The sequence below is a fragment of the Chiloscyllium plagiosum genome, chromosome 14 (assembly GCF_004010195.1).
Source record: "Chiloscyllium plagiosum isolate BGI_BamShark_2017 chromosome 14, ASM401019v2, whole genome shotgun sequence".
Taxonomy (NCBI): domain Eukaryota; kingdom Metazoa; phylum Chordata; class Chondrichthyes; order Orectolobiformes; family Hemiscylliidae; genus Chiloscyllium; species Chiloscyllium plagiosum.
The window spans coordinates 75,284,081-75,296,335 of NC_057723.1; the positions used below are offsets into that span (position 1 = coordinate 75,284,081).

Here is a 12,255-nt window from a genome sequence, read left to right on the forward strand (position 1 = left end):
GTCAGACTCACTGGTCTATAGTTCCCTGGCTTGTCCTTACCACCCTTCTTAAACAGTGGCACCACGTTTGCCAAACCCCAGTCTTCTGGCATCTCATCTATGACTATTAATGATACAAATATCTCAGCAAGAGGCCCAGCAATCATTTCTCGAGCTTCCCACAGAGTTCTCAGGTACACCTGATCAGGTCTGGGGATTTATCCACCTTTAACTGTTTCAAGACATCCAGCACTTCCTCCTCTGTAATCTGGACATTTTGCAAGAGGTCACCATCTATTTCCCTATATCTTCCATATCCTTTTCCACAGTAAATACTGATGCAAAATACTCATTCAGTATGTCCCCCATTTTCTGCGGCTCCACACAAAGGCCGCCTTGCTGATCTTTGAGGGGCCGTATTCTCTCCCTAGTTACTCTTTTGTCCTTAATATATTTGTAAAAACACAAACTAGGTTAGATATTTTTTTGAAAAGATTAAAGAACTTTTATCAATCTCAAATTTGAAGAGTTCACTGTTTTCTTTTGTTACTACCTCCATTTTTCTCCATCTTTGAACTACACGAGTATAGAAGATAAACCTCTGGCTGTGTCAGTGTTCCCAGAGAACCCCACTGATTTCCAGAATTACTGGCTCAAAAAAATTAGAGCAGCTGAGTAAAGATTTATTTCTTAAGCTGTGGGATGTCTAGTCCAACCAAATTATTGGCCAATATTGTTAAGCAGGAAATACTCAGATCTGAGGAGAGTAAAATAATTAACATTTTCAGGTGATGAGAAGTCCTTAATAGCAAACATCAACTAAGTTCTTTCTTTATAAATGCTGCAACACCTGGCAAATATTTCACTTTTATGCTATTTTTAAGCTATGAAGTCTGCTTCTAGTCGGGTTTCGCATGTTTCCCCCAGTGATGCCCAATGTAAAGCTCAGAGATTGTCGAGTGTTGGAGTAAGACTACCTATGGAGAGGGAGTGGTGAACAACTGAAAAATGAGTGAAGGGGAGAGATGCAGCACTGCAGCCGTTGCTACATCGGTGCTCATGGCCCCAAAGATTTCGGGTTGCAACCCTAGCTAGGATCCTGACCGCCTCCCCCACCCAATTTGAGAAGATGACCAACAGAGGTGCTTGAATAGTTCTATTTTACATGAAGTTTGCTGTAGTTGCATTCTGTAGACAGTACGTCCCTCCAAGATTTCAACAGACAAGTCATTACCCAGAGAGTGCAGATCCCAGCACAAAGGCAGCATGCTCCTGAATACGGGGTTCGGTGGCATTTAGTGCCTTGATCACAAGTTGCAACCCCCCAATGGACATCAGATGTTGGGCATTGTCCACCTAGGAATAACCATAATACAAAATGTCAAGTCTCCCTTCCAATTCCCAACAGTCATGTGACACACAAACTTTTGCCAGTACCTGATGGACATAGTATTCCAGGTCGTATAGAGCAGCAACCTTATCCTCCAGTGTCGCACCGGAGCTGTTGAATTTGCTGACAAGTTTATTGATTATTTCCATATCAGTCTCCATTACCACATTCATGGCTTCAAAATCTGCCATCAGTTCTTTGATTGGGCGGAATGTCTCACGTAGCTTCTCCTGATGACCCTCAAAAAGAAACATGACATAAACGTGGACTTTACTGTAGCTCTAAGCACGAATTCCTCTCCCAACCCCACTCCCCTTCAAAGAAAAACCTGTTCAACTAAATTTTTAGTCAGCTGTTTCAAGGCATATTTTGGTTCACTGTAGAATTTTGTCTCAGACTGTCAAGGACTTTACTACACTATGTTAATGTCAGAGTAATATTCAATGTTCATTATGCATTTGGGATAAAATACAGATTTAGTCCATTTCAGCAGTACTACTGACAGTACATTTCAATGAAAGTCAATGTAAACCTCAAAATATTCATATTTCCTAGAATGGGTCACCCCATTCAGCCGTTTGTTCACCCACTTCCTCATATGTACTCCTAACACTGACAGTGGCACAGCCACTTAAATGCCTAACTAAAGACCACCTCCCATATCTTCAAGCATTTTGTCCAAGTTGGGGACATCAAGCATAGCAAGCAAAAACAATAGAATCACTGGCAGTCTCCCAATAGGTTCCTGGGGAAAAGGAAAGGGTCCTCCGGTGTGGTTGATCCAGGGCAAGCACCTCAGCTAGAACATACCCTTGTTTCCATACAACTCAGTAGAAAGTGTCCTCTCCTTCATACTGCAGCCCCAGCAGTAGCCCCCTCCAACAGTGGCACTGCTGAGCATCCAGTTCAGATTAGGTTGAAACTCTGGAGGGCACATTCAACCTCCTTTGGATGGTGACCCAAATAACAAATGCCACCTCTGCTTTCTGCTGGGGATGTGGTTAACTCCTGCTTTCAATCCCAGCAGCAAGGGTTCGCAAATGGAGAAAAATTCAGCCCATAGCATTTTTCACTCCCAAAAATCAGAAAATGGTGGCAAAGCTTATTTCTGTTTCAACCACAATAGCAAAATGATAAAGCTTAGTTAGATTTGTTTTTTTTTTTAAAATATAGCTAATCAAGCATAAAAACAAAAGGAGGGGTGGATAGAATTTCAGCTTGGGAAGACATTTATATGTCAGTTGAGCTGAACACAAACATTTGGCTTTTGCAGGCAGTTTGAATAAGGACAAAGTGTGATCACAAGAATAAATGCTCAATTTCAAAAGACAGACAGAAATTGTAGGCAGAGTAATTGCAGAATTCACTGTTCATGAAACAAAGTGTAAGAAATTTTCAATGATGTACTCAATTGAACTGTTTACACATACTGATGAATCGCAAGATCTTTTTGCTGGGATACTTTGGTTGAATCCATTCTAAAATGTGCCTTACCTCCTCAGTCTGTGTATTGCTTTCTAGTTTCATTAACTTCAAAGCCTTTTTCAACTCCTCGGCGGTGAAGGATTTAGAATCCAGATTAACCATTCCATGTCTGAAAAGGACAAAACTAGATGAGTGGGCAGGAGTCCTAATGCCCTGTTACACTAGCTATAAGTAAAATGGCATGCACAATTTCTGAGACCAAGCTATGTTTCCCACCCAACTCCAGATAATTTGAGAGGGTTCTGCTAAATTCAAGTGAGGCCCAGAAATGAGACCTCATGCTCAACTCACTGCAAGGGATTAGGAGAAAAATTGGGGTTTCCTCCCGGGCCATCTGTTCCAACTGCTCGTACAGCTTTGGGTGCAATTTCCCGCAAGAAAGAAAGAAAGATTGCAAGAAGTTACAGGATCCCTAATTTTACTTTTGTTCACCAAAAGCAAGACTTTTATCTCTGTGCAAAGTTCCTACAGTACCTGGTTCCTTGCTTCCAGTATTTCAAACCAGTCTTCCCAGTCTCACCATCTGGTATCTTTGCCTCATTCTTTCCAGTTTCCAAGTTTAATCTAACATTACGCACTTTTCCTGTGCTATAGTTCTAGTGGAACCCTGATGTGCAGGTTGACTGTATGGTTCTAGTTCGCAGTTTATTGTTACACTTCATTGTGAGAGTGTGCTGGAAATCAAGCCCCACTATTTTGACAAATAAGTTACAGATTTTGAGAAATGTATGCAAGAAATCTGATATTTGCCCATCTTTTACACCAGGTTGGCAAGGAAGTTTTCTGTAGTTAACACAAATTACTACATGAAGTGTACACTCTAGCTGCAGGTAAACAATTACGAATAGCTGGCATTTAATTCTAGTTGAAACTCTAATCCGTTAAAACTTGATCTTACACAAAATAATTAACATTTTCAGGTGATGAGAAGTCCTTAATAGCAAACATCAACTAAGTTCTTTCTTTATAAAGGCTGCAACACCTGGCAAAAATAAACATGCATGTTATAGATAGAGGGAAAACTCAAAAGCAGTTCAGTGGTCTGTTCACAGGCTCTGCTGAGATTATTTTTGTTCTGATCAGAACGCTGGTTCTTTTTGATCATCCTCCTTTGGAGGCCTTCACTTGTTTACAGGAGAGACTAGGCGGCTAGTTCACACTCATATGGAAAGGTCTCTGATTTATCAGTTAAATGAAAGAAACTGCTGTTTCTTTAAGCTGAGTGACTTTTACTGCAGACAGCAAAGAGCTCCTGAGCTGCTGGAGATCTGCTGGCTTCTGAAATACATGGACTACTAAGGAGAATCCTGCTGTCATTGTGGACTAGATAAAGTCTATAAAGGGTGAATTACACCAAAATATTCTCATAGCTACCTCAGGAGGTTTTAATCAAACGATCTCAACAATTGGATTTTCACAGCTGGGAAGGCTTGCTGGGCCCTATTTGGTACCAAAAGATAATTTAAGTTTATTTCAGCTTAATTTGATTTACCGTAATTATGTTCATAGTACTTATTTTGAAGGGCTCTGTTGCAGTTCCTTTTACTAGAGGCAAACAGTCCAGCTCTAGTCCTATAGGTTTACTCTGTGCTCAGTTCCACTGAGTACCGGTAAGTAACATGATCACAAAGGAATTATCCATGTAGCTGCCTGACACCATACAACAATGAGCTGCCCAAACAGTTGGATGTTACCCAAGTGGCAAAAAATTGTTCATATCTGTTACTGAGGCAAGCAAAGCAAAAAGGAAATTGGACTGGAGTGGGAGAAAGTGAGAAAGGGATCAAAAGGATTAGTAGGGGAGTTACCTGGTTTAACTACCTGCCAATCATTGGTTGGGTAAAAGACCTCCATGTCCTCAGGGTCCAGATCATCCTCCACTGTTGCTTCCTCTTTACTCTCACCAACATTTTCTTCAGTGTGTTCCAGCACAGTAAGAGCAGACACTTGCTAGAAACAAAATTAGTTGGAGGTATTAGACAAGTCAGTTCTTTCTCCAGTTCTCCAAAGATGCCGCAAGAGGATTTGTTGGCAAGTATCAGGTTAAAAAGCCTCGAATTTAAGGAAACAGAACCTGGCATCCTGCTCCTTCAGTGCCAGAGGGTTTCTCATTGGCAAACAAGCTTGGAGAGCCTACCTTCCTTTACTGGACGGGCTATGAATTTGTCATGATGTGGAAGTGCTGCTGTTGGACAAGGTCAAAAGTCACTTGACACCAGGTTATAGTCCAACAGGTTTATTGGAAATCACAAATCATCCAGTTAATTAGCCAGTTCAAGGGGGAAAACAAAATTACTAATGAATGAAGGTTCCCTCTGATTCTCCATTTTAGACTAAGTCCTGAAGCCCATAGTATATCCTGCCCAAAGTCTTAACTGAGAATAAAAGCACAGGTTACAAATTCATTAGCTCAATAGAAGATGAAACAGCATTTTCAGAAAACAAAAGATGTTCTGATTTCTTTCATTGCTTGCTTTTATACCTTCATCCATGAATTTGGATTTGAGACACAGACTAGTGAAAAGCATGGGGTTTCTTAATGAAGCACTGTTACATACAAAGACTAAAAATACATGGTGTTCAGAGATCTAACAGATTCTAATCTTACTATTACATTATTTAAAAAGACTACTCCATAAACATCACTGCGTAATGTCAGTGGGCCTACTCCACCTTTCTCTGCACGCATTTCTAACATTCACAAGGTTAGACTTCAGGTTTCTGCCCCGCACTCCACGTGTTTCTCTCTCTCTAACTCTGCTCACTGTGTTCTATTTATGGCCCATGGAGGAACAATTGTGCGATATCACAAAGTTGCACTTGGCCTAAAGCCCTTACACAACATAAATATCCACAGAGGGAAATAAAAAGCAAAAGTATGTACAGATCTAATAGTACATCCAAATGTGTTTTTTAAAAAACTACCAGAAAAATATTAATGCCTTTCCTGGTATAACTTTCACTTTAAGTTCCCTTGCTTAAGTGGAATCTAATTAAGAGTTTACAGTGCAAAACTACAGGACCAAAACACAAGAGAACTATCACCATACTGAAAGTGGACATCATTTAATGAACTCTACTCCAACTCCACCACACAGGTATTATATTTCTGACATTCCATAGTTTAGGAGAAATACATATTTACCTCCTTTGTATAAACTTTCAGTTTATTGAAACTCACTTAATCCTTAAATCAAAGTACAGATTGAAACTGCATGCCAGGATGTGAACATATTTTTAAGCTGACAGTTGGTGTACTTTTGAGCAAGTTTTGCATTGTAGGTGTCAGTCTTCAGACAAAACTTGGAACTGTCTGTTCCAATGGAACTAAAAATATCCCAAGGGATTGTTTGAAGGGTGGTGGTTTTCCTGGAGTCTTATCAAACCATTGTTCTTTTGCATTACTCTGTGCTACTAATTTGTCATGATGTGAAAGTGCTGGTGTTGGACTGGGTTGGACAAGGTAAAAAAAAAAAATAGCATGACACCAGGTTATAGTCCAACGGTTTATTTGAAATCACAAGCTTTCAGAGCTTTGCCCCTTCTTCAAGTGCTAGTGTATTAATATTTTTGTACCAGTCACTCCCCAAAAAGGAATTAGCCGGATATGTACAGATGTTTAAAACAAATTCACAACAAATATAACATATCACATGTATATATGGCTATTTAGCAAAATTGACTAGATAGCTAGCATGGGTTCAGAACAACACTAACAATTTGGGTTTAATTTCCATTAAAGATTTTGGACTTGCCTCAGAGTGGAAAATAGCAAGACAATGAACTAATAGCCTGCCTTCAGGGGAATGATAGGGGATGGATGGACGGACGGATATACTACATAGATTTGTCTATAACTTTCCAAGACTTACATTTTTCTACACAGGAAAACCACATTCAGATCAAGCTCCATTCCAATCCAACTTTATTCCCCCAGAATCCAGCTAAATCTCATTGACTTTCTTACCTGCTGTTGCCTGTTCTCACTCCAACAGTAATTCAAAAGGTGCACAGAAATCAGGAACAAGACCAGGTTCAGACAACCAAGCTTCATTGTGAGAACTTCTACAATCTGTTGTGCAAATAATGCAGGGTTGTGAAAACATACAAACTTAAAATTACATGAACCATGTTATCAAACCATTGACTCAAAATCACCCCTTTTCATTTAGCTACCATACAGGTTCCCTACTGCATGTTTTTCCCCAATCACATCACCACCATTCTTGCTGGCAAAACTAGCATTTTGTTCATCTCTAGTTACCCCAAAATGCAGATATAACCAAGTGTAGTAAAGTTGGTAGTTAAGAGTCAAGGGAGCTGAAAATGCTCAGCAGGTCAGGCAGCATCCAAGGAGCAGGAGAATCGACGTTTCGGGCTTGAGCCCTTCTTCAGGAAAGAGTCAAGCATGTTGGTATGAGATGATAAGGGTCTCATAACCAGATAAGAATAGTGGCAAACTTAAAGAATATCAATGAACTCATGATTTGTAAAGAAATGATATTGCTGCCCAGACAATGGGACTAGTTAGTCCAGAAATTATGACTGGGATCAGCACGGAGAATATCGGGATTTTAAATAGAATTCAGCAGCGGAGAAGACAGAATGTGGGGAAGAGAATTGGAGGGCGAGGAGAGAGAATGGAATGTTGGGGACAGAGTGGAGGGAGTGAGGAGAGACTGGGGAGAGACTTGGAGCATGTGGTGGGTAAGTTGTTAGAGGGTATTCTGCAAGACAAGATCTACAAACATTTGGAGGGGCAAGAACCTATTTGGGACACTCGGCATGGCTTTGTGTGGGAAAGAGATACAAAAGATTCCAGAGGGAAAATGTTTTCACACTGGGGGTGGAGTGTGTCTGGAGTGCCAGAGGTAATTATGGAGCCCAATACAGTTTTGTCATTTAAGAAACATTGGGGCAGGTATGTGGACCGGGGCCAAATACAGGCAAACGGGATTAAAGTCATGGCATAAACTTAGCAGCATGGACAAGTTGGGCCAAAGGGCCTGTTTTTCTGCTGTAAAGCTCTATGAATCTAATCTCAATTTTATAGCATTCTAATATGATCACATTAAACCAAAATGAAAAGCTTGAAACTGTAAATTATTTCCCCCCAAAAGCATTGTATTCATGTTCTGTGCATTTGGCTAGAACTCTGAATTATTTGTTTAATCATTGTGTTCCAAAACACTTTTGCAGTGTGAATGATCGGACATTAGGGCAAGATTTCACACAATACAGTACAAGAGTCTGGATCACTCGAGTATAGGTAATTTTGAGTACAACGCATTCACCTCTAGCTCACGGCAAATACTCGTTGAAATCAAGAAACTTTCACTTAGGAATAAGAACCACGTTTTATAACAACATCACATTCACCATCCAGCAATCCTGCCTTGTTTAATTCACCAGCCCCTCACTGCTATCTCCTTGAATCCCCCTCACTTTATACCCTGTCCTCAAATCACCAGTAGGAAGGAGGTTAGTGTAATCTTGCTTCCCCCTCTCCTTCACTTTACCCTGTCCCTGTGCGCTCATTTTCCTCTCTGCTGCTGTCTTTTGGCCTTCCCCCCTCCTTCACTTTACCCTGTCCCTGTCCTCTCATCTCCCTCTCTGCTGCTGTCTTCTTGCTCCCTCCCTTTCACTTTGACCTGCCCCTGTGCGCTCATGTCTCTGTCTCTTCGCTTTCCCTTTCACTTCAGTCCATCCCTGTGAAGTCACTTCTCTCTCCCTTTACTTTATCCCGTCTTATGCACTCACCTCCCGCTGAGCTCCTGTCTCTTTACTTCCCTTCTCTCAGTTACTCGCCACCACCAGTTCCTGCTGATGACTTGGTTTCCTCTGGAACAGCCACGTCCTTTGGCATAGTTACCAGGCAGCCAATCACAGCATTTGCATGCTCGCTGATGCAATAATTTAAAGGGATAGCACCTTAAAGGGACCCTGACCAGTCTGCAAACACCACTTCATGGGAGCAAATTTCCTGGGTGACCTATGCAAGACTGCACCGACTGCCTCTCCCTCCCTCTCTCTCTCTATAAATACCTTTTTCCTTTGAAAGAACTTTATCTGGATTATTTCAGCAGATTTCAGGGAATGTTTGCAAAGAGCTGAGAAATACAGCTTCAGAAAAGTAACATTATTCAGAGTTTATTTCAGTCACCAGAAAAGCTGTGGCTGTGCTCTGGAAAATTTGCTTGAAGAAACAATACAATCATAGAATGAAGCTGGAAATGTGTTGCTGGAAAAGCGCAGCAGGTCAGGCAGCATCCAGGGAACAGGAGAATCGACGTTTCTTCAGAAGGGCTTATGCCCGAAACGTAGATTCTCCTGTTCCCTGGATGCTGCCTGACCTGCTGCGCTTTTCCAGCAACACATTTCCAGCTCTGATCTCCAGCATCTGCAGACCTCACTTCCTTCCAATCATAGAACGAAACCAAGCAGAACTACTGATACTGGAAATCAGAAACTGGGGGGGAAAAAAACTCAGCAGGTCTGATCACATCTGTGGAGAGTAAACACAGTTAGCATTTTGGGTTCAGTGACCCTTCTTCAGAATTCAAGAATAGTCACTGAACCTGAAATGTTAACTCTGATTTCTCTCCACAGATGCAACCAGACCTGCTGAGCTTTCCCAGCAATTTTTGTTGTTGTTTTTTGTTTCTGATACCACCATGGACTTTAATTTCTTCTGGTATTGCATGACTATTAGTTTTCAGTGTCTTTTGTGTTCCTTTAACATTAAAGTATTAAAATAAATGGTAACTTCAAAGCAATAAATACACATGGACAAGTTCAATTTCTGAAACAATAAATACATAAACAGTGCTGTGAATGCAATAAACTATTCCAAGGTGTTTTAAAATAGAGTAACATAATCCAAACGAGGATAGATTAGTTCAGATAACCATAGTGTTGGTCAAAGAGCGAGGCTTTCAGGATTAATGGAGGAAAAGCAAGGTGGGGAGGCTTAAGAAGAGTATTTTAGATCTCAAGGCCAGGTAATTGAAGGCATGACCACCAATTAACATCACTGATGGTTGGAATCAGAATTCGAGGAATGCAGAAGGTTGTGAAAATGGGGAGTGGGATATGGCCACAAGGATAGAATCAGTTGGAATTTAATTAGCAAAAATAAAAGGACTTAAGCATATTTGAGGTACTACTCAAAATGCCTGAAAAAAAATGGGCTAATCGGTAATTTTCTAGCAGCCTTTGGAGCTATGCTTCCATTTTTCAATGAGATACAAGGAAGATATTTACGTCCTGGAGGCTACCTAGACAAGGTAATACTGACTATAAGAATTTAGGATGTCTAGTTTTGGAAAAGTAATTTCTGATGAATAAACAAAACAAATGTGATAGTAGGATAGGGACTACTAGCTCAAGCTGCAGGCAAGTCTATGAATAAGTTTTACATCGAGAGGGATGGAATGGGCTTCTGGATAGAGCAATGGAGAAGAAATTTGTGAAATAATTAAAGATCTAGATATAGTGGAATGAATGCTATGGGACAGCATGGTGGCTCAGTGGTTAGTACTGCTGCCTCACAGCAGCAGGAATCTGGGTCTGATTCTAACCTCTGGTGACTAAATGTGTGGAGTTTGCACATTCTTCCTGTGTCTGCATTGGTTTCCTCTGTGTGCTCTGGTTTCCTCCCACAGTTCCAAGATGTGCAGGTTAGGGTGAATTGGCCATGCTAAATTACCCATAGTGTTCAGGGATGTGTTGGTTAATTGCATTAATCAGAGGAAATATAGAGTTTTAGGGTTATGGGTCTGGGTGGAATACCCTTCATAAGGTTGGTATGGACTTACTGGGCCAAAGCGCCTGTTTCCACACTATGGGGATTCTTAAAAAAGAGGTTGAGTGGTATGTTGGCTCAGTGGTTAGCACTGCTGCCTGACAGCACCAGGGACCCGGGTTTGATTCCACCCTCGGGTGATTATGCAACTCTGCACAGACATTTTCCCTGTGTCTGCATGAGTTTCCTCCCAAAGAGGGTTAGGTGGATTGACCATGGGAAATTGCCCACGGGTGTCCAGGGATGTGCAGGCTATGTGGATTAGCTGTGGGAAATGAGGGGATAGGATGGATCTGGGTGGAATGCTCTTCAGAGGGTCAGTGTGGACTTGATGGGCTAAATGGCCTGCTTCCACAATTTAGGGAACATTGATCAAATAATTGCACTCAGGAACTCTTAACATTGAAGCCTACAGGGATAAAAGTGAAAATAGTCCAGTGCCTAGAGTCAACAAATGAGATTGTTGTCTATATACCATTCCTCATCAACACCATCTGAACACACAACATCAGGATCTATTTATGTATTGACATCAGCTAACTTTCCACAACCTCTTTTGCTTCCCTCTGGCTATTATCTCTGTGTTGTCAAACATGCTGCTGATACCTTGTCCTGACTTAAGTTTCAAAAGATTAAGTCATTCTCTTCATGTCCTGTCACAAAGTACGTTTCCTGACCACCGATTCCAACCGTCTCCCTGGCCAGTGTCCCTTACTAAACCAAACCATTCACTGTCTAGGCATTCTACTTGGCTTAAAGATCAGAACCGAATTTTCGTTTCTCGTAGCACGTTTTCTAGCCCCGTAAATTCACCCAGTGCTCTGGCAGTTAGAATTTCCCCTCTGATGTGCTGGGATTCCTGGGGAATTAAGCTAAGTGGATCCAAAACAAAGGATTAGGATGCTGGGTTCATTAAGTGAAGTGGGGGGTGATGGTCATAGGAACTGGAGGCTATTGCTGTTTTTTTATATAGGAAACTGCCATTGTTAAAGTAAACCACACAGAGTCAGAAAGGAGAAGTTGCAGGCAAAGTGAGAAATAGGCCAGGCGAATATATTGTTTGGAGAATTTGAAGGCATCATGGGAACGGTACTGAATATCTTTTTTTCTCCATTTCAAAAGCTTCAAATTCAGTAGTCTTGTTAAAGGGTCATTAAGGTAGCTGACTGAGGGACTGTCATCAGACAATCACTAGAAGCCTGTATAAGGCCTCAATAGGGTGCTGATCACTATAGAAGCTTGCACAAGTGAGATAATGAGAGTTCAGAGGCTGCATGTTCCTGTTAGAGTGAAAGTTAAGAGTAAGGAACAGTGGATTTATAGAGATATTGAGGCTCTTGTCAAGATTAAGGAGGGGGCATATGAAAATATAGACAACTGAGATAAAGTGAATCTCTTGGAAAGGATAAGGGGTGTAGGGGAATTCTTAAGAGATATCAGGAGGGTAAAAATGGTACATGAAATAGCCTTGGCAGATAAGTTTAAGGACAATCCAAAGATATCCTACAAATATTTTAAGGGCAAAAGAGCAACTTGTGAGAGAATAAGGCCAATTAAAGATTAACAAGATTGTCTATGTGTGTGAGAAACAAAGCTC

At 41.1% G+C, this 12,255-nt stretch overlaps 1 protein-coding gene across 1 annotated transcript in view; it reads right to left on the bottom strand.

Moving 5' to 3' along the window:
- Positions 1 to 8,745, bottom strand: part of sil1 (SIL1 nucleotide exchange factor) — a 14,227-nt gene extending 5,482 nt beyond the window's left edge. Inside the window, exons 1-7 of the mRNA XM_043704018.1 lie at positions 8,615 to 8,745; positions 6,822 to 6,926; positions 4,663 to 4,804; positions 3,329 to 3,437; positions 2,864 to 2,963; positions 1,417 to 1,608; positions 1,214 to 1,335 (exon numbers count right to left, since the gene is read on the bottom strand). Of these exons, the coding sequence (XP_043559953.1) occupies positions 1,214 to 1,335; positions 1,417 to 1,608; positions 2,864 to 2,963; positions 3,329 to 3,437; positions 4,663 to 4,804; positions 6,822 to 6,908 (752 nt within the window). The 5' untranslated portion in view covers positions 6,909 to 6,926; positions 8,615 to 8,745. The remainder of the gene's footprint in view (positions 1 to 1,213; positions 1,336 to 1,416; positions 1,609 to 2,863; positions 2,964 to 3,328; positions 3,438 to 4,662; positions 4,805 to 6,821; positions 6,927 to 8,614) is intronic.
- Positions 8,746 to 12,255: the final 3,510 nt, after the last annotated feature.